At 29.7% G+C, this 23,416-nt stretch overlaps 3 protein-coding genes across 4 annotated transcripts; 1 reads left to right on the top strand and 2 right to left on the bottom strand.

Moving 5' to 3' along the window:
• Positions 1 to 10,758: 10,758 nt before the first annotated feature.
• LOC110616505 (serine/threonine-protein phosphatase 7 long form homolog) lies at positions 10,759 to 11,465 on the top strand. The gene is made up of 2 exons (XM_021758882.2): positions 10,759 to 11,039; positions 11,124 to 11,465. The coding sequence occupies exons 1-2, from the start codon at positions 11,025 to 11,027 to the stop codon at positions 11,463 to 11,465; spliced, it is 357 nt and encodes a 118-aa protein (XP_021614574.1). The 5' UTR covers positions 10,759 to 11,024.
• Positions 11,466 to 13,225: 1,760 nt separating this feature from the next.
• LOC110616552 (glutamate dehydrogenase 2) lies at positions 13,226 to 16,478 on the bottom strand. Of its 2 annotated transcripts, XM_021758951.2 has the most exons (9): positions 16,014 to 16,478; positions 15,793 to 15,906; positions 15,001 to 15,222; positions 14,845 to 14,919; positions 14,600 to 14,716; positions 14,248 to 14,498; positions 13,900 to 13,975; positions 13,732 to 13,818; positions 13,226 to 13,530 (listed from the first exon to the last, which is right to left on the bottom strand). In XM_021758951.2, exons 1-9 carry the CDS (start codon positions 16,119 to 16,121, stop codon positions 13,345 to 13,347), a joined length of 1,236 nt encoding a protein of 411 aa, XP_021614643.1. In that variant the 5' UTR covers positions 16,122 to 16,478; the 3' UTR covers positions 13,226 to 13,344. The 2 variants fall into 2 exon arrangements, with proteins under 2 accessions (XP_021614643.1, XP_043813175.1); XM_043957240.1 differs by lacking the exons at positions 15,793 to 15,906; positions 16,014 to 16,478 and adding an exon at positions 15,375 to 15,717 and having other exon boundaries at positions 15,001 to 15,223.
• A 2,402-nt stretch (positions 16,479 to 18,880) lies between these two features.
• On the bottom strand, positions 18,881 to 21,590 carry LOC110616592 (mediator of RNA polymerase II transcription subunit 31). The gene is made up of 6 exons (XM_021759017.2): positions 21,386 to 21,590; positions 21,028 to 21,125; positions 20,563 to 20,659; positions 20,320 to 20,398; positions 19,473 to 19,753; positions 18,881 to 19,340 (listed from the first exon to the last, which is right to left on the bottom strand). The coding sequence occupies exons 1-6, from the start codon at positions 21,436 to 21,438 to the stop codon at positions 19,328 to 19,330; spliced, it is 621 nt and encodes a 206-aa protein (XP_021614709.1). The 5' UTR covers positions 21,439 to 21,590; the 3' UTR covers positions 18,881 to 19,327.
• Between the last annotated feature and the right edge of the window lie 1,826 nt (positions 21,591 to 23,416).

Raw genomic sequence — 23,416 nt, 5'->3', positions numbered from 1 at the left:
CTCTCCCGCTGGCCAGTTTTGTCAGCTGTTTTGTCTGCTTCGCTTGATATTTTTATCCAAAACTTGTTTTTCTTTTGAATGAATTGGGGGGAAATTTCATCTATTGAGAAAAGAAAAGAATTGGGGAGAAATTATTGTATATTAATTAGGCTTAGTTGGTGTATTTAATTAATTAATTAATTTTATATGTGATCAATTTCTTTTTTTAAAAAAAAAACAAGCTTGGCAAATTGGCTTTAATTTTATAAAGGAAACAAAAACTAACTGAGGCAAGGAGCTGAGAAACTAATTAAAAATCTGACAGTGCATTAATGACAAAATAATCCAATAATCAGATTTTGTAAAGTTAACACTGTTGCCTAAAGATCAAAGTATCAAACAGTATCTATAAGTTTTTATTTCAAATGGCATGTCAATAGAAGTTTAACAGAAGATAAAAAAAAAGTCTACTTGATTCTGTCAAATGAAGAGAAATGAAACTTTAGCAGAAGTAGCAACAGCTTCAAGTTGCCTCTTCAGCTAGAGCTTTTTGTAAAATAAAGTTAAAAAATATATATATATTTCTTAAACTCTGATTTGCAAAAAAAATTTTTCTGAACCAGAGTGAATATCCCAATCCACCCACTATAAAACACCGTCTTCTTCTCTACTCCTTCTTCCCTGCTCCACGTTCCCTGCTCCATAACTTTATATTTATTTTCTCTCCATGGTGCAATTTTTTTTCTCTCTAAATTTCACTGTTTTTGTTTTCTTATAGATTTCTCTCAACCCATCTCAAAAAAAAATTTTCTCAATATTTTCTCCCTCTATACAACCCATCTCAATAAATTTTCAACAAAAAAGGTACGTTTTATATTTTTTTTTTATAAAATTTAGATAAATAAAAATTTATTAATAAAATGTAAATGTTGTATTTTGTAATTTTTTCTATTTCCATACAGTCTTTGTGGACGCTTCAGATTTCTGATTGATTTTCATACAAGTAAATAATTAAATATTATTTATAAAAATATGATTTATTTTATTTATTTAATTAATTAGTAAGATATTTATATTGTTGAAAAAATTATATTTTGTATGTAATTAATAGTAAAAAAATGCATAGTTGTATTTATTTAAAATTATAAAAAGTAATATAAGAAAATGAGAAAAAAATTTCTGATTTATAGTAATGTGATAAATAAAAAAGAAATGTATGAAAAAATAGGGTGTTTTGTGGGGAAATAAATTTATATTATTCATAATAAATATGAAAATTTAATTTTTTAAAAAATTTAATTTACATAAGTTGTTGTGAGTAAAATTGTAGGAATTAAGGTAGTATTTAAGTGGGAAAAAATTTATAAATGTAAATGTTGTTGTAAATTTTGTGTGTAGGGAAAATTTTAGAAAATTAGGAAAAAATTATTTAGTTAGATTTATTTTATTTAAAAAATTAATGAAATAAAAAGTGGTGAAATAAATTTATAATATTTATAATTAATCTGAAAAATGTAGTTATTTAAGAAATTTAATATATATAGGGATTAAAATATGAAAAATTTATAAATGTAAATTTTGTTGTGAATTTTTTGTGTATAGAAAATATTAGGAAATGGATAAAAAATTATTTAGTTAAATATATTTGATTTTAAATTTTAAAGTAATATTTTGTGAGGAAATAAATTTATATTATTTATAATAAATATGAAATTATAGTATTTTAAAAATTAATTTAATATACATAGGTTGTTGCGAATAAAATTATAGGTATTAAGGTAGTATTAAAGTGGAGAAAATTTATAATTGTAAATGTTGGTTGTAAATTTTTTGTTTTGAGAAAATATTAGAAAATTAGAAAAAGAAAAATTTAATTAGATATATTTTATTTAAAATTTTAAAGTAATGTTTTGTGGGAAAATAAATTTATATTATTCATAATAAATATGAAAATTTAGTTTTTAAAAAATTAATTTAATATACATAGATTCTTGTGACCAAAATTGTAGGGATTAAGATAATATTAAAGTGGGAAAAATTTATAAATGAAAATTTTTTATATAGGGAAAATATTAGAAAATTATGAGAAAATTATTTAGTGAGATATATGTTATTTAAAATTTTAAAGTAATGCTTTGTGGGGAAATAAATTTATAATATTCATAATAAATATGAAAATTTAATTTTTTAAAAATTAATTTAATATAAATAGGTTGTTGTGACCAAAATTGTAGGGATTAATATAGTATTAAAGTAGGGAGATTTATAAATGTAAATTTTGTGTGTAGGGAAAATATTAGAAAGTTAGAAAAAAATTATTTAGTTAGATTTGTTTTATTTAAAAAATTAATGAAATAAAAAGTGGTGAAATAAATTTATAATATTTATAATTAATCTGAAAAATGTAGTTGTTTAAGAAATTTAATATATATAGGGATTAAAATATGAAAAATTTATAAATGTAAATTTTGTTGTGAATTTTTTGTGTATAGAAAATATTAGGAAATGGATAAAAAATTATTTAGTTAGATATATTTGATTTAAATTTTAAAGTAATATTTTGTGAGGAAATAAATTTATATTATTTATAATAAATATGAAATTATAGTATTTTAAAAATTAATTTAATATACATAGGTTGTTGTGAATAAAATTGTAGGGATTAAGATAATATTAAAGTGGGGAAAATTTATAATTGTAAATGTTGGTTGTAAATTTTTTGTTTTGAGAAAATATTAGGAAATTAGAAAAAGAAACTGTAACGACCCGAAAATCGGACCGCTACCGGCGCTAGGATCCAGATCGACATAAGGCCGCCGGGACCCGTAGCAAGCCTGATATGCATCCTGTAAACCTGATTAATCCCATACATGATCAACAACATACATAAAAATTTGAACTTTTCTTTTTCCAAGCTCAACCTGTACATGCCCATAAACATATACATAAACATAAATCCCACACTGGAGCTCTCATCAAATGCTTCAGTGGGGCATCTCATCATACACAAGTTTGGTGGAACATAAACATCATAAAACATAGATCATGTATACAAAAGGGATCACCATACACATAGGGTCAATCACCATACACATAGGGTCAATCACCATACACATAAGGTCAAGCACAACCTCTAATCCTCAATATCATTTATTACATAACATAACTATTCATAACTTTACAACATTTTACAATTTATCATGTCCACATTCTATCTATTACATACACATGACTTCATTCATCTCGTCTTCTCTGCCTAGCCCGTACCTGCAAACCTGGGGGATTAGGGAGAGGGGTGAGCTACTAGAGCCTAGTGAGCAGAATAATAAAACATTTAAATCATATGCCATAATGGAATGCAACACATCACAGACAAATCACATCACGGATGGTATTGTCACCAATAGTCCTCTACATTCCAAAGTGCCGGGACGTAGAATGGGTCAACCGGTCTTTCTCTTAAACATATCATAACATAACATTTCCAAGGTGCCGGGACGTAGAATGGGTCAACCGGTCTTTCTCTTACATAGTGTCGGGACGTAGAATGGGTCAACCGGACTTTCATACCATGACATACCGTACCATATCACATCATATCATATGAGGACTAAAGGATCATCCAATAACCAATCCACATCAACATCATAGAATGCAATGCAACATATTCGTGAATTCTAATGCAAACAACTTAAGATATCACATGGCATTCATGATGCATGAGCATGCTCAAACTTAATAATTTATTTGCTTTAAAACATAAAGGTTTATTCTACTCACCTCAGCTAGCTCTGACAAAGACTGAAGCAGCTGACTCACTGCTGGGGTTCTCAGTTCCTCGGGTCTAAACCTACACAGGTGGACTCAAATGAGGGACCAAATAACTAGAACATGACTCTAAAAACATCCCCAAAAACCCCCTAAAACCCCTCAAAACAATCATGCAAAACATGCAAAGGAAGGCTGAACATGGCACTTTCGGCTCTGGATACATTTAGTTAGATATATTTTATTTAAAATTTTAAAGTAATGTTTTGTGGGAAAATAAATTTATATTATTCATAATAAATATGAAAATTTAGTTTTTAAAAAATTAATTTAATATACATAGATTGTTGTTATCAAAATTGTAGGGATTAAGGTAGTATTAAAGTAGAGAAAATTTATAAATGAAAATTTTTTATATAGGGAAAATATTAGAAAATTATGAGAAAATTATTTAGTGAGATATATGTTATTTAAAATTTTAAAGTAATGTTTTGTGGGGAAATAAATTTATAATATTCATAATAAATATGAAAATTTAATTTTTTAAAAATTAATTTAATATACATAGGTTGTTGTGACCAAAATTGTAGGGATTAATATAGTATTAAAGTAGGGAAAATTTATAAATGTAAACTTTGTGTGTAGGGAAAATATTAGAAAATTAGGAAAAAATTATTTAGTTAGATTTATTTTATTTAAAAAATTAATGAAATAAAAAGCGTTGAAATAAATTTATAATATTTATAATTAATCTGAAAAATGTAGTTGTTTAAGAGATTTAATATATATAGGGATTAAAATATGAAAAATTTATAAATGTAAATTTTGTTGTGAATTTTTTGTATATAGAAAATATTAGGAAATGGATAAAAAATTATTTAGTTAGATATATTTGATTTTAAATTTTAAAGTAATATTTTGTGAGGAAATAAATTTATATTATTTATAATAAATATGAAATTATAGTATTTTAAAAATTAATTTAATATATATAGGTTGTTGTGACTAAAATTATAGAAATTAAGATAATATTAATGTGGGGAAAATTTATAATTGTAAATGTTGGTTGTAAATTTTTTATTTTGAAAAAATATTAGGAAATTAAAAAAAGAAACATTTAGTTAGATATATTTTATTTAAAATTTTAAAGTAATGTTTTGTGGGGAAATAAATTTATAATATTCATAATAAATATGAAAATTTAGTTTTTAAAAAATTAATTTAATATACATAGATTGTTGTTATCAAAATTGTGGGGATTAAGGTAGTATTAAAGTAGAGAAAATTTATAAATGAAAATTTTTTATATAGGGAAAATATTAGAAAATTATGAGAAAATTATTTAGTGAGATATATATTATTTAAAATTTTAAAGTAATGTTTTGTGGGGAAATAAATTTATAATATTCATAATAAATATGAAAATTTAATTTTTTAAAAATTAATTTAATATACATAGGTTGTTGTGACCAAAATTGTAGGGATTAATATAGTATTAAAGTAGGAAAAATTTATAAATGTAAGTTTTGTGTGTAGGGAAAATATTAGAAAATTAGGAAAAAATTATTTAGTTAGATTTATTTTATTTAAAAAATTAATGAAATAAAAAGTGTTGAAATAAATTTATAATATTTATAATTAATCTGAAAAATGTAGTTGTTTAAGAAATTTAATATATATGGGGATTAAAATATGAAAAATTTATAAATGTAAATTTTGTTGTGAATTTTTTGTGTATAGAAAATATTAGGAAATGGATAAAAAATTATTTAGTTAGATATATTTGATTTTAAATTTTAAAGTAATATTTTGTGAGGAAATAAATTTATATTATTTATAATAAATATGAAATTAGAGTATTTTAAAAATTAATTTAATATATTATTGTGACTAAAATTGTAGAGATTAAGGTAATATTAAAGCGGGGAAAATTTATAATTGTAAATGTTGGTTGTAAATTTTTTGTTTTGAGAAAATATTAGGAAATGATGATTTTTTTATATAGCAAATATGGATGGTGTTATGATATATATGTATTTAGCTTCTTCTTTTATTAGGAAAAAAAATGACTACTCCGCGTTATGGTACAGTGTATTGGGATGGGCACATAGTTAATATTGATATTGGATATGATTATGTTGGTGGACAGTCTAGAATGTTTCGTATCGAAAAAAAATTGAATTATAAAGAATTAGTGATTAAAATTGTTCGTGCCATGAAATTGTCAACGCATGAAAATATGATAACAATGATTATTTTTAGACAACCGATGTTGGATAATTGTATTATTAAATATGGATTAGCACAACTAAGTGATGACGAAGATGTGAACATGATGTTTGACTACATATCGACAATCAGGCCAGTAGATTCAATTGTATTATATGTAGATCTTTTATCTCGTCATCATAGAACAGAAGATGGAGGTATTGGGCCTTCAACTAGTTGTCCAATCGTTATGGAGGGTGAAGGTGAAGACAATCTTCGGGATGATAATTGTCCGGTTGTAGGGATAGAAACATGTCATGAATTACAGCACAATACACAGGATGTTGGCCAGGGTGAAAACGATGATGATACTGATTTTCTTGATGATTTAGATACAGATGGAGATGATCCTTGGATTGACGAGGAAAACGACATTCTAGGTGTTCAATTTAATGATGGAGATGATTATGATATAAATTCTTCAATGTGTTTTAATAGTGGATATGAAAATCCTATTAGACCATTGATATTTCCACCTCCGTATTCTGAAATTGACTCTGATGTAATGAGAGTCGATCCTTATGCAAAAGATCCATCGAATCTATTCTGGGATAAGTCGAAAGAATTCTCTGTAGGAATGATATTCAGATCTCGAAAGGCTGTCATCGCTGCTGCTAAAGAGTATCATATGCTGTGACATCACCAATTTTATTATGATGAAACTAAGAGTAGGACTTATTCGATCAAGTGTAAGGACAAATTATCTGGTTGTCAATGGCATCTTTGTGCATCCCGTAAAGAAAATACTGATGTTTGGAAGATAACAAGATATAACGGTCCGCACACATGTAGAAACGCAGTTGTTAGTAAAGATCATAGTCACCTTGATTCTCGATTTATTTGTGCATTTATCTTACCCATGATCGAACAACAGCCAAATATGAAAGTTGCCACTTTTCAGGCTGAGATCAAAGATAAGGTTGGATATGAATCGTCCTATAAAAAAACATAGATGGGAAAACAATTTGCAATTGAAATGATTTTTGGTGGATGGGAGGAATCATATGGGAGATTACGTAAGTTCATGCATGCTATTGTGAATTACAATCCCGATACAGTTGTCGCAATTGAAGATGATCCACACTGGATTGAAGGTCGTTTGGATGGGAACGTTAGAGTGTTTGATAGAATATTTTGGGCATTTCAACAATCAATTAAAGGATTCAAATTTTGTAGGCCAGTCATCTTTGTTGACGGAACTTTTTAATATGGGAAATATAGTGGTTGTATTCTTTGTGCAACCGGACTTGATGGAAATAATATGATTTTTCCTTTAGCATTTGCATTAGTTGAAAAAGAGGATAGTGACAACTGGGGATGGTTCATGGATTGTCTTCGATTATATGTTATCGACAGAGAAGAATTATGTGTTATATCCGACAGACACATTGGGATTAAAAAGGCAATGCAAAAGGATTGGTGGCAGCCCCCATCAGCCAACCATGGATATTGCATTCGACATATATTAAGCAATTACAATACAAAATTTAAGAATACCGATATGAAGGAAGCTTTGCGCACGGCAGGTCAGTGATTCAATTTCAATATAAACAAGTCATTCGTTTATGTGTCCGTAATTACTGCTTAATATATATACATTAAGTACTTGTATTTTTACCTTTCAGCTAATCAAAATCAGAAGCGAAAATTTTATGATGCCATGAATAAGATACGAGAAGTCAGTCCTGAAACATTTGAGTTGGCCCTTAAAATACCTTTAAAAACATGGACACGGTTACATGATGGAGGAAAAAGATATGGATCCATAACAACAAATACCATTGAATCTATCAACGGGATGTTGAAGGGATTTCACGCATTGCCCGTCACAGCTATGGTTGAAAAAATATTCTACCAATGTGCTAACTACTTTGACATACGTCGCACGACGTATTTGGATCAAATGCAAATGGGGCACACTTTTACGCATGCATGTGCAAAAATAATTAGAAACAACGAGATGAAAGCAGCAAGACATCGGGTGACACGATTTAGTAACGAAACTTTAGTTTTTGAAGTTCATACCAGTGGCATCGGGAATAAGCAAGTTGTTAAATTAATAGAAGGTACATGCACTTGTGGTAAGTTTCAAGAGATGCGAATCCCATTTTCACACGCCATAGCAGCTTGTCTGTCGAAATCCATGGATTATGATCAATATGTTGATGCATACTACACATTGGAACATACTTTAAAATGTTATGGCAGTATGTTCAATCCATTGGGTCATTCTGATTACTGGCCAGAACCAGACGGTAAACCTCTAATTCCTGATATGCAAAGAATTAGAAAAAAGGGTCGACCAAGAAGTAGCAGAATTCAAAACGAGATGGACTGGAGGGCATCAAAGGTTTCTTCAACTTCTAAAAACCATTGTACTATGTGGAAAGTATGGTCATAATAAACAAACATGTATCGTCAGACGTTGTTGAACTGATTTATGTGACTGTAATTTAATAATTTCTCAATATTAGACAGATTAATAATTAAAATATATATTATTTTTACGGGTGTTGATGATAATGATTTTGTAAAATATTTGCAATGTGTTTTGACATCTAAGTTGTTAGTGATTAAAATATATAACATAAGCATAGTACAATGTCCGCTATGATATACACACCAGGTGACATTTTTAGAATGACAGGACGTTGTTGGGCACTGGATGATGATTTCATATATCCGTTATATTCTAATCAGCATAATTTTGAAAAAGTTCACAACATCATGAAATCTGAATGGTCATATAGGGTGGCTCAGTCAATAACTTTACATGAGGAGGCTAGTTCACTAAATATTAAAGTACCAAGAAAAAAGGCGATTCATATGTCAATCGATAATATTAATCAGCTCTGAAATGCATTATATCGTATACGAGAGGAAAATAATCGTATTAAAATACGTATAAATAGGTGGTATTTTACAACTAGAGTATTAAATTTATAATACATATAATTGTAAATAACATAACAATACAATTAGTTGCCACCACAAATATTAAAATGCGACAGTAGATAACATAAGGTAACATTTACTCTTCATCAGACATCTCTTCATCAGATATATAATTTGGATTATTCATTATATTTCTTATCTCAGCTTATGTGAGCTAACGATCCATCGCAGTTGCTTGTTCTTTTGCCAATTTATACATGTAAAACCTGCAACGACGAAGCAACAATCTATTGTTTTTTTTTCGAATGATACGAAGGCTCTCTTCATATGCCCTTATATTATTCTTTGCCATGTTAAGAGAGTGACGTTTTATAATAGGAGCACTCAATGACTGTAAATCACCAATAAGTTTGTTTGATTCGTCAAACCTGAAACTCCACTCTCTTCTCAAACCAACATAATATTCTCTACGATCACCATGCTTCTCTTTCTTCTGATACATACATATTAGAAAATTATGACATGTACTATAATATTGCATGTGACTTCTCTGATAAAATTGCTTGTTACTCGTACTTATGTTTTTAATGAAAATTATCATCAATTTATGACATATTTATTCATATTTTATTTCACAGATATGACAGGCAGAAAAAATTATCGTGATTACACGAGTCCGGATCTTGACCAGTCTTTATTGACACAACAGCAGTCTCATAGATCACAGTCGGTTTGGAATGAGGAGATTGAAAATGAGCCACTACTTTGTAGGCGATCTGCGAGTGTTTTGAAGCAGGATTTCCACCCCCGTATTGAAGCCTATTTCAGAATTTCTGGATTCTATGGCGCTGTCAGATTAGGCTACTTTTTGCTGGATCATCATTTAATTACATCACTGGTTGAGAGATGGTGTCCTGAAACACACACATTTATGATGCTAGTGGGAGAGTGTACAATTACTCTCCAGGACATCGGTGTTATTTTCGGCCTACCTATTGATGGAGATATTGTTGTAGGTAATTCTATTATTAATTGGATGATGTACTGTCAAGATACTTTAGGACTCGTACCTCCTGCTAATATTATGCGGGGTAGCTCGTTGCCATTAATAGGGGTGAGCATTCGGTCGATTCGGTTCAAAATCGAACCGAACCGAATAAATCGAAAACCGAAATTTGAGTGTTTATGAAAACCGAACCGAACCGATTTTGGTCAGAAACCGAATCGAACCAAACCGGTCTGATTCGATTTGGTTCGGTTCGGTTTGATCGGTTTCAATTTTTAATAATTTTTTTATTTTTTACACTTTATTTTTAATATTTTAAAATTTAATTAAAATATTTTAATTTTAATATGATTTAATTTCTATATATTATTGGAAAAACATATTATTATTACTAATCGGTTCGGTTCGGTTTTTTCGGTTTTTTTCTGATTAAAACCGAACCGAACCGAAATAACCGAAATTTTTGAAATTGAAAACCGAACTGAACCGAAATATATAAAAAACCGAACCAAAATTTCAAATCGGTTCGGTTCGGTCAGTTTTTTCGGTTTGAACCGAATACTGCTCACCCCTAGCCATTAAGTTGGTTAGTCGAAAATTTTAATAAGCTACCAGATGATGCTGATGAAGAAGTGGTTCAGAGATATGTCCGTGCTTACATTCTGCGGATCATTGGGGGTTCCATATTTACTGATAGCAATTCTAGTAGGGTGAACCTAATGTTTCTGCCTGTAATTGCTAATTTACATAGAGCAGGGATGTATAGTTGGGGTTCAGCTTGTCTTGCCTGGTTATATCGAGAACTTTGTCGGGCCACTGATCCGAGAGTGTCTCAATTAGGTGGAGCTCTACATATCCTGCAGATATGGGCATGAGAACGATTTATTTCAATATCACCATCTATAAATATACGAGACCCACATAATGATGCTCCACTGGAAAGTCGGTTAGTATTTTATGCTTATTATGACATTATTATGATTTGCATGTTACGCATTTATATTAAATTCTTATATTTTTTAATAATATTTTCAGGTGGAGTAATGCACGACGTATCACTCAAGTCGTAACACATGTCTTGATAGAAATACGCTATAAATTTGACAGAATGGGTGATCCAGAGGTATAATACGAATTATTGAATGTACCTCGATTACTATGATATTTCTAACAAATTTCTAATAAATATATTTTTTTTTCGTTTCAGATGGTATGGGAGCCATATTCCGATGAACTCCTTGCATCATTGCCATTATATTGCACGCAAGGACGTGACATTTGGAGAGCAGTGGTTCCCTTGATCTGCTTCCACGTGGTAGAATGGCATCAACCTGATAGAGTGTTGCGTCAATTCGGGATGCAACAACCAATACCACATCCACCACGCCAGCCAGCTGACCTTCATAACACATCTCCATTATCATCCGACAGTAATTGGATTACAATTCATGCACATTGGATTGCCATTTGGGAAGATAGATGGCAAATGTTGGTTGAAGCAGCACCATTACATGAGCCACTACATTATCATTCAGAGTACCTCGAATGATATAGACGAGTTTCTCGTCGATGGATATCGCATCGTGGTGCAGCTATTGGCACAGTGGTAATATTTAATTATTCATTACATTTTCATATGTTTATTTTTTTTAAACATATCAATGTTTAATTATTGTTTTGCCAACAGGAGGAAGGTATCGAGAATATACATTTAATTAATCGACAGTTTCCTAATCCAGGCACAGATATTATTGAAAGACAAACAACAACAATGTTCTATGCCATGGAATAAGAGAAACGAATAACAGAGATACCTCCACCACAGCCAGCACCTCAGGCGCAACCTATGCCAGATGACCCTGAAAAGCCTGTTGACCCGCCGAGGAGGCCTAGGCGTAGACGTAGCTCTCGCCAACAAGCTGATGCTGATGTACATACCACTGTCCCAGCAAATGTCATCATTCCGGCACCCGTTTTATTCCACACTCATCGATCATTTGGTGAGGTTGGACAGTCTTTAGCAAGACCTAGTGTTCCACAAGAAGGTGGATCACAATATACTACGTGGACACATGGTAGTTATATGCCACCGCCTCATATAACCCCAACACAGACACAGTGGTCCTTCCAGCAGGTTGGTATTCAAGATAATCCATTTTAGATGCAGACCCCGATAGGTAGTACTTTTGATGTTTTTGCACGACATAGTAGCTCCATTAATGCATTTTTTACTAGCCATTCTGTGGATATTCCTTCATCTAGCCTAGGCATACAACCATTCTCTGGCAATTTTGTACAGTACACATCGGGAAAGCAGTACTCCACTTTTGCATATGATGATATCTATTTACCATCGCATTACACTGCAATACGAGATCCGAGCTCGGTAGCTCCTGATCTGAATATTAATCCTGCTGCTGCTGAAGGTGAGGGTACAAGTGGTGACCGTCAGCCATATAGAACTCGACGTCCACGTGAACGAAAGGGACGTCCACGTGGCACGGGAGGACATTTGGGACATATTAGCATTATTTTTTTATTTTGTCATTTCTAATTATATTGTTTTATTTTTATTACATTCCATAATTTTAATTATTTATATGTATTTTTTTAAATTTTTATGATTCTTAAATATTTATTTATTTATTTATAAATATAATCTAATAAAAATAATAAATTCTATAAATAAATATAAAATATATGATATTATTTTTAAAATAAATATAATTATGATATTATATTTAAATAAATATAATTATAATGTTATATATATATATATGTAATTTTAATTATTAAAATAAATTTATATATGATCATTATTATATAAATTTTAATTATATTAAATAATTAATATTAATATAATTTTTATAATTATCTATAAATTTCATATATATATATAAATAAATAAATAAAATTAATATAATATATATTAAACAAACCCTACTATTACACCTTATTATTACCGCACTTTACGCCCTATTATTACCGCACTTTACGTTACGTAAATTGAGATTCAATTATTGAAAATTACAGAAATTAATTAATTTCAATCATTACAAAATTTCAGATTTAACATTCTACCGCACTTGTAACTTGCAGTATAATTTTAATTATTAAAAATAAATTTAAATAAAATTCTACCGCACTGCAAAAGTGCGATAGAATTTTTTTTAAAAAAAAAATTATTTTTTATATTAATCACTCTCTACCGTATTTTATAAGTACGGTAAAGCCTACCATACTTATAAAATGCGGTAGAGTGCTATTCACCCTAATCCGAGAAATTTTTTCTCGCGAACCAGGGTTTAAAAAATATATTTTTTTTTAAATTTTATTTTGCAAAAAGCCCCTTCAGCTATAGGTACGGATACATTTGAGGATGAAGAGGGTAAGCAAAGCACAAACTTGGAGACTAAAATAAACTTGATTTATGCTTCCCATCCTCTTAACAGAGTGGCACGTGCAACTCGGTTTACGCCAAGGGTAAAGGCACCCATTCGAAGATTGCAATCATGTGTCTTGCACATGTTCTTGATGTTATGGAAGGCTCGAGTCATGTACCTTCGCAGCTCCTTATTCACCTGTTCTTCTTCCCACATGAAACCTTGAATATTCTGCAAATTTTTGGAGAAATTTCAGACATGTTACAATATGGTTTTCAGGTTTCAGTTGAAGTTTCAAAGATTACAGCTTTTGAGAAGAAAAAATGGTTTCATTCTGCAGAAATGCTCTTCAAACTTTTTAGTACTATACTAACAATATCAAGAAGAGGAGCTCATGTATCCCTTTTTTTTTCTCTTTAAAAGAATTGTTACCTGAACCCACTCAAAGTAGCTGACAGTCACACCTCCAGCATTGGCATATATGTCAGGAAGTATTACGACTCCTTTCTTAGATAGAATCTGCAAATCAAAATCTCATTCATCAGAAAAATGTAAAATTTTCCCCTTCTGTAAACAGCAAATGCAGAAGAGCAATGTTACCTCATCTGCTTCAGGATCAGTAGGATGGTTTGCAGCCTCTACAATGAACTTGGCCTTCACATCTGCAGCATTTTCCCTTCAAAGTACAAGCACAGGGAAGTGCGCAAAGTTAGTTGTGATTCTAACCATAAATATCAATTATCATGCTTAACATTCAGAAGAACTATTATAAATGAAAACACATTTTCTGCATTTTCATGTTTCTATTATTTAAAGAGAAAAATATCTCAAGCAATAGAATAAAGTTAATGGCTATTACACAACTCAGAAGAAATTGTAAAAGACATGCAGCACTTTACTAGGAAAACTGAAAAGCAATGAACAAGTTGCTTGGCAAAGGGAAAAAACCTGTTCAGAACTCCACCTAAAGCACATGGGATGAGGACATCACATTCATGTACCAGCAATTCACCGGGATCCATAGAATCCCCACCATGGAAATTTGTTAAACTGCCAGTAGCTTCTTTATGTCTAAGCAGTTCTGGAATATCAAGTCCTTTTGGGTTCTTGATTGCACCATTGATGTCACTAACTGCAATAACCTTTCCACCTCTCTCATGTATGAGCCTTGCTGCCCAGGAGCCAACGTTCCCAAAGCCCTAAAAGAAGTTAATTAACAATTTCCAATGAAATCACAATCTCAGAATGAATTAATTTACTTGGCAATCAAATTCAGAATTAAAATATAGTTTCAAGTTACCTGAATAGCAAATGTCAAACCCTCAATGGATTTCCCATATTCAGCGAGCAAAGCTTCAGCAGCATAAACAACTCCACGACCAGTTGCAGCCTCTCTACCCAGTGATCCGCCAAGATCCTAATAGAACAAATTAAACATGAGATGAAAGAAAAAATATATATATCCTTCTATTTGGCTCTGGGCTCCCAAATATCTATTTCAAATTTTAGAAAACAAACTTGCAAAAAGCAGGTTTTAGCACTTACTATAGGCTTTCCTGTCACAACAGCTGGAGAGTGACCATGAAACTTTGAGTATTCATCCAGTATCCATGCCATGGTCTGTTTACATATTTAGCCATAATTAGCATGATATATATATCAAAATTGGACGCAATAAAAATGAACATAAAGAAAAATTACCTGTGAATTAGTGCCCATGTCTGGCGCTGGAACATCTGTATGAATGCCAATGAGATCATGGATCTTCTGAGTAAAGACACGGGTTAGTCGTTCTAACTCGCTTAAACTTAATTCCCTTGGGCTGCAACCAATCCCTCCTTTCGCTCCACCATATGGAATGTCTGCTACAGCAGTCTTCCATGTCATTAGTTGGGCCAGGGCATTTACTTCATCAGGGTCAACCTTCAAGTAATCAAAATAAAATCCAAATCATAAAAATCACAAAATAATGTATCAAGAACCAAAAAGAAAAACAAGAAAAAAGGTCGCCCAGTCTTTTGTTCCGAAAGGATTGAAGAAAAGATGTTTTGGTTTGCTATATTTCATTTGTACACAACATCAACAACAGGAAACAGAAGCAGGTGGATGTTCGGAAGCGTAAGGCACAGCAGGAAACAACAGCAACAAACCCAATTTGACAACATACCTCACTTCTCCATAAAATTTTTAATTGGAATACCAGCAATTAGTAGTTGATACAACACCACAAAAAAAATCCCTTCCAATTTCTCTTAGACCTAAAAGCATTACAGGAGCATAATTTTCAAACTAGAACTTGTACTAATTCATATGCTCCTCTATTTCCGGAAGAATTCGAAACCAAACAGATGGATCACAATGAACCCAGACAAAACTAACGTTGTATCCCCATTCAGAATCCCAACACGTCTTAATCAAATCAGATAGGACCTAAAGAAAAAGTAATGCGAACGAATTTTTCAACAGTAGCAGGAAAAAACAGTGATCACATACCTCAGGATGGTATCTGATTCCTCCCTTCATAGGCCCACGAGCATTATCATGTTGCACTCTGAATCCAACGTACGACACCAGAGTTCCATCATCTTTGGGGATCGTGCACTCTACCTGATCAAAAGCCACAAGAACATAAAAAAAAAAGAGAGAGAGCTTCTTTCTTGGAGAAGTGAAGATAATAACACAAGAAACAAATCTAAGGCTCGGCTATACTAAACCTTGATCTCTCTGAAAGGGATCAAAAGACTCTTTTCAACTTTAGAGTCCAAACCAAGAATCCGTGCGGCGTGGCGAAAATTGCGGTTCGTAGCTGCTAAAGCATTCATGGCTGCCTAAAGAATCTTAAAAGGAATAAAACCAAGAAAGCAGAAGTATCAAGTAGTAGAAGAAAGAGAGGGTAATGGATCAGTAGGCAGACGAAAGAAACAAGAAAGATGAATGAAAGGAGTCTGCTAGAAGAAGGGTATATATAGATAATTGAAGCATATGGGGAAGGTAGAGACTAGAGAGGTAAATTACAGGGTAACTGGGATTGAATTGTGTGGATGACCGCGAAATTAAAGATAGCAAGAGAGAGAGAGAGAGAGAGACTGAGACAGAGAAACTCTGAAACACGGGGGAAGAGATGGGAGCGAGCTCCGCCCGCTGCCAGTTAATTATTAATTAATTAGCAGGAAGTGAATGAGGTGAGAGATTTTTGTGTGAAGCTCTCCCAGATTTGTGGTGGGTAGAATTTGGTTAAACTGAAAATTTTATCAAATTAATTGAAATTTTATTTTTTTGTTTCAATAAATTGGTTTGTCTACTTGTAAATTTAAGATTTTTAGTTTTATTTTATTTCTAAAAAAATCAATTTATCTCTTCATTTTATAATTTTTATTCACTTTCTTAATTTTTTTCGTTTATTATATTTAACACATAAATTAACTATTATACATCAGTTCAATTTAATTTTATTTTAAATACAATATCTCATTAATTATTTATTTTTTCTATATCAAATTCAAACAATCTCTCAATATTTAATTTAAATTATATATTAATAATAATAATTTTATTATTTTAATAAAATTTAGTATTTTTATTTTACATTAAATATATATATAATTAGAAAATTAATAGACAATAATATTTTAATTTGTGAGAAAAAAATAAATTCAACAAAAATTATAGGATTAAGTAAAATTAATAATTAAATAAATAATTTATTTAATATTAAAAAATAAAATTTAAAATTTCACATATTTATTAAAATATATTTATTATCGAATTAAATTTAATATGTGAATGTGTAACAGTATTAATTATATTTTTTAAATTTATTTAAAAACCAAACGAATCTATCTCTATAGGAGAACATGTATAGTTGATAGAATTAAGTAATAAATTATATATTAACATTTCATTTAATATTATTTTATGTGTTTGAAATTAATAAATTTTATTTTCTAATTATAATAAATTAAGAATATATTAAGACGCAAATCACTATTGAACAGAATTAGAGAAGATAAAGAAATAAAATAAACATATATTTATAGGATATGTATCCATAAATAATTTGCAATACAAGAAATCAATATTTAATTTGTAGCTATTTCTATTTTCTATAATGGCGTCCATGTTTTAGGGAAATCTGGACCGTTTGAAGCAAAGCACCATCCATCAGTGACCCTTGGATTTCCGATTACGTGGATGAAATGACTTGCCAATCATTTTGACCCACGTGGTAATAAGTTGTTTCAGAGGAACATTTTGCCTTTCTTTTTGGCGGGTAAGATGAAAAGGTTGGTTGAAATGGCGGCTGACGCGACGAGCCGCCAACGATGAGGCTCCTTTTTCTCAGCGTATGTGACGACGTGGATTGATAAAGGGTGGAGACTTTTGTAACTGTTGCAAGAATCACTCCACGGGGCTATATTTGCCACGTCATGATGACATTTTTAATTCTAAAATGCTGAAAACTCTTGAAATTTGGAGTTGGATGGACATATCTGTTCTTGTTACGAGTCTACTGAGACAGCTCATTACATATGTAAAGGATATGATTATTAATTCCCTAAAAAGTTCAATTTTTCTCATAACTTAATCAAATATCCAATGTGGTCTAAATTCACGTTTGAGACCAAATTAGTTATTTTTCACAATTAGCTTCAATAAATCCAATTTGCTTAATGGACTCAACCGTTCAATTCAGCCACGTCTGTGTAAGTGACCACTTAGTGTGTATTAATTAGTTCAATTTATTTTTTTCCAATTAGTTTAAATAAATCTAAGAATTTTCCAAAATTCATTTAAATTACATTAAACCTTTTTATATATATTTTTTAATGCAATAATTGATCTAAGCAATCTTCAATTTCTAATGTGAAAGTAAAAAATGTCAAAATAGATAAATTGAGACTCTTAAACTCGATATTTTATTAGGTTTTATTAAGTGGATCAGGTTCATTAGTTTTTTTTTTCTTCTTCTTATTGTTGGACTAAGTTAAGTGCAGCTGGGCCTTCGGCCTCTATTTGTAATAGTTTATTTTTTTTCCTGCAATAAATACTTTATTATTTTAAAAAGTAATTTAATTAAATTAAGCTAAGCAAATTACTTTCTTGCAGTAAAGAAAGAAAAATTATTGATTTTCTAACAAGTTAAAAAAAAAATTCAATAGATTTTCTTCTACAATTTTTAAGATTCAATTAATTTCTTCTTTTTTTTTTTCAACTCTCAACATTCTCGTATTTAAAATGAAAAAAAAAATCATTTCTTTTTGTCTCCATTGTTTTCTTGAAAATGATTTTTTCTAGATGAAGCTATCACAGATAGTCATCTTATATCAGCCAATTATATGCATCATGTTGAACTTACTGCTAACAGATACTTGGAGAGCTTCCCAAATGATCCCTTCATTTAACATGCTGGTTCAAACATTTTGCTGAATTTCCGGTTCTTTCCACAAGAACGAGACCTCGCACCTTTCAAAAACTCAATCCAGCAACTGCTAATATATGATGCAGTATTGCATATATGGTTCACAAATTAGAAATATATGACAAAAGCAAGTATTCGAAAATATCATTTAGACTCAGAAGAAGACTTGAAACAAAATGATTAAAAAAAACGGAGTTGGGTTTACACCATAAAGATCATGCCAAGAACATACCTACAGATTTTCCACCCAGCAAAATCTTTAATAAAGTCATCATCCTTGCCAGCAAAGTCTACTTGTTAGAATATAAATTCAAGACTTTTCTAGCAAGTTATCTATAAATTCTACCAACAAAAATAGGCTCACTGTAGACAATTTGAAAAGACAAAGTTGCAATAGTTACATCCATTGCCTTGAGAAACCAGCAATAAATTAAGGTAGCAGATTGTAGATTGATCCTGACCCCATCTCAAACTTCAGAACTGATTATTTTGTATCAGCCAAATCATTCAAGTAAGATATGAATAGTCTATGATTTAGGATCTTCACTCATTCTCGAAAGCAAACAAATAAATATAGCCACCTCAGCAGATATATTTGCTCTGCCGCTGTTAAACTTCTTTCCTGCAATAACAAAGAAACTTAATGTATAAAAATGCTGGAAGATCAAGGTCTTTTATGATGCAGAAAAGAGAAGAGACATCCAATCAGCATATTTGCCCCACTATTAAATCAGATAATAGACAAATTACATACTTTCTTTTCCTTCGATCAACTCCACTGTTCCTCATGTCATTTTTTGCAAGAGCAGATCCAGGAGGTATGCCATATGGCATGGGAGAAAGTGCTGAGGCAGAAGCAGTTGGCATAGCAATTGTTGTTTGAAGCACAGGTGGCATTGGCTGCAAGGGAGGTGCAGGTGGAGCAGAAGCAGGGGGTGTGGGAGCGGGTTCAGGTAGTGGTCTTGGTAAAATGTGCTTCAATCGGTTGTTCCTATAGTTCTTCCAGAAAAAGAATTGCTGCCTATGTGCCAACTCCTAAAAGATCCCCGTATCAATGAGTGAATCCAGAATTAACAAGGAAAAAATCCAAACTGAGTTTTATGTCAATCCAAACTGAGTTTTACGTCAACGTTAAATGAAAAGCATGCACATTCCTTTTTTTTCTCCTGGACCATCAAGAGATTATAATTTACTCCTATAGGCAGTTGCCCTAACAAGGAACATTGATAACAAAAAGTCATCCTAGCAGACAACAGTTATCTGTGCTAGGCTATCACTGACTCAAAATGCAACAGATTCCATGGAACACTGATAGCAACTTTTCATTAACATGCTTGATCAAGTTTGCAGTACATAAAATGTTAATACATTAATGAATAAATCAGGAAATGTTTGAGGCAGATACTAAAATCATGAAAACCTAATGATATATTAATACTAGTAGTATCCCTTATAAAAACAATCTACATAGATCTGCTAAGTTGTAGAAGCCTATAAACTGGAAGAAACCAAAATTTTATAGGGAAAATTTTATAGGGCATTATAACCAAAATAGATCTAAACATCATTGAGGTGGTAGCAAATAAACATAAGAATGAAACCTTGTTGCCAGGATGTGCCATCGCATTGCGGAAGTTTGCATTTTGGAGCAGTTCAAGAAAAAATAGGCAATGAGGATACCTGGAATCATATTAGATAATATGGTAATATTCAAAATAAAGATCACATCATTTTTGTTCATTAAAAAAAGGTGCACTTGACCTAACAGTCTAATAATCAAAAGTTTTTTTAAGTAAAATTAGCCTGAAGTTATAAGATGGCATAATTATAAGAGGTTAGCTCACATTATAAATTTCATGTATTCAGGTCGTTGCCAGTACTGAAGATATTTCAAGTATGCAATAAATGCTTCATCTTCAAAATAGCGATTCTGAGCCAAATCTACATTCAAAAAAAAATAGAACCCACCATCAGACAGCGAATGAAAGTCGACACCTGAGCAGAGCAAGTGCAAAGACACCCAAAAATACACGCACTCACGCTCCTCCACACCGTAATATGTGTTGCTAAGACTCCTAATAGCAAAAAACCAACACATGTATGCATAATGCATACAAATAAGTTTTCCCTCGGATGTAAAATATAGAATCACTCCAAGAAAAAAAAAATCACTGGCAAATATAACAGAAAATACTCCGAAAAGCAGTTTGCTTTGAGTTTGGAAGATGCATAACTCGGATTAAGCCCCTTAAAAATCTGATGCAAAGCAAACACTCAAGCAAATGCATGTAATTTTTTCATGCGCTTACAATGGATATAAGTAGGATTGGCTAGACACTGAACAAATTCCAACTCAAGCAAAAACCGTTGTCGCCCATCATCTGGATCCTTGTATATGCTCTTTGGCCTAAAACAATTCGCCCCAAGTCAAAGAAGAAAACGAGCAAAATAGAGAGATGAACAAGGAAAAATAAAGCAAATAAGTGAACTTTCTACATAAACGCAATCAGGAGATATAAACCCTAAATGAAATTGCTAAAAAACCGTTGACTAGGTTAAAGCAACTATAAGAGTGATAAAAAGCCCAAATTAAACCTTGATCAAGTCAATGAAAAAAAGGATTAATTATTGATTGAATGAATGAATCAAAGAGGAGGAAAGGCTTACGAGGATGGAGTATCGGGCGCATCATCGGTTTCTTTAGAAGGTGAAGAAGCCATTTAGCCCTTTGTTGCGGAACAAATAGCTGAACAAGTAAAGCATTAATAGCAAATATAAGACTCCGACGTAAAGCAACCAACTACCTGAGATACGGTTCCCAGAAAATCAAATCCCGGAAGGAGAGAGAGCAAGCGAGATTATAAGCTCAGTAAATTTAGGAATTATTATTTAATTTCTTTCATCAATTTTTACCGTTAAAAATATAATAGCAGATTACTTCTCCACTTCTTCAATTTGATTCGTTTTTTTTCTTTTTTTTTTTCAATTTTGATTCTTTTCTTTTTTTTTTATATATATATATATTTTTTAATTTTTTTCTTTTTTTTTCTAGATATTTTATTCTCTTTTTAAAGTTGGAGGACTATTTTATTTTATTTTTAAATATTTTATTTTCTTTTTAAAGGAGAGACTATTTTTTTTTTAAAGTAGGTGGAACAATTTTATTGATTGAAAAATAATATTTTAATAAATTAAAAAATAAAAAAATTTTAATAAATTTTTAAAAATATAAAAATTGATTCGTTAATAATAATATTTAAAAATAAAATAAAATAAAAATTTTTATTTAAGCATAAAATTAAATTTTAAAAATATTTTTTTATTTTTATTTTTATTTTAATGAAAAACAAGGATGGAAGGATACTAAAATTATTTAAGTTTCAAGTAAATAGAAAGACAATAAATTTTACTCGATTGATTATGGACGTGCTTTTTCCTTTTTTTTCTGCTTTTGTAAAATTTGATTTTAGATAAGAGCTCAGGAAGAAGAACGAAGACTCAACAGCGAATAAGATGTTTAATGAAATTTTTGATAGTTTTTTAACTTAACTTATTAAAAGGGATTTAACTAAAACAATTTAAATTATTAGTATTTTAATAAATATACGATAAAAAGTTAATTAATATATCTTACATTAATTATATTTATTAAATTTAATAAAAATGTAACGTTATTATTTTAATTAACATTAAAAATTAATATTTTAATATAATTGATAATTATTAAAAAAATTTAAATTTTATTAATTTTAAAAATTATACTCAACTTTTTCTTTTAATAAATATGTTCCAATTAATATTTTAATTTTATTTAATTTTTAATTTAATTTATTTATAATTTAAAATGAGATATTTTTAAGATTTAATAATTATTTTTTATTTTTTTATACCAATAAATGTAACTTTTTATATAATTATAAATAATAAATATTGTGATAATATTAACTCTATTAAATTTAAAATTATTTAATAAATCTAAAATAGATAAATTTATTATGAAATATATAAAATATAATCATAAATTAAATTTATTTTACTATTTTCAAGTAATTAGGTCAGTGATTTTTACCTCTATTTTAATAGATAAAATAAGTACAATTTAAAATATTGAGAATTGTGATTATTGTTTTATTAGTAGTATTATTAACATAATACTAAAAAAATTAAAAAATAAGTTATAAATTCTTAAAAATATATCATTTAAAATTATAAATAAGTCAAATTAAAATTAAAAATTAAATAAATTAGATTTAAAATATATTTATTAAAAAAATTAAGAGTATAATGATTAAAATTAATAAAATTTAAAATTTTCTAATAATTATATATTTAAATTATATTAAAATATTAATTTTAATGCATGATGATATAATATTTCAATTAAATTAACGATCTGATCTTAATGTAACGTAGAGTATAAATAAATTTAAATTTAAATAATTAATTTAAAATATATTAGTTCGTATACAAATAATTTAAAGTTTTTTTTTATATTCCTTATTAAAATTATTATAAAGAATATTAAATAAAATATTCAATGAAATTTTAAAATTAAATAAAAATAATATAATAATGTTTTTAATTAAATTAATTTATAAATTTAATATTTACAAACACTAAAATAATGAAAAGTCGATCACCCTAATTTATAATTTTTAGCTTATAAACTAAATTTATAATCCTATAATATTTTATAGA

This window comes from Manihot esculenta, chromosome 6, assembly GCF_001659605.2.
Source record: "Manihot esculenta cultivar AM560-2 chromosome 6, M.esculenta_v8, whole genome shotgun sequence".
NCBI classification, from domain to species: domain Eukaryota; kingdom Viridiplantae; phylum Streptophyta; class Magnoliopsida; order Malpighiales; family Euphorbiaceae; genus Manihot; species Manihot esculenta.
This window is presented reverse-complemented; position numbering and strand designations above follow the sequence as displayed.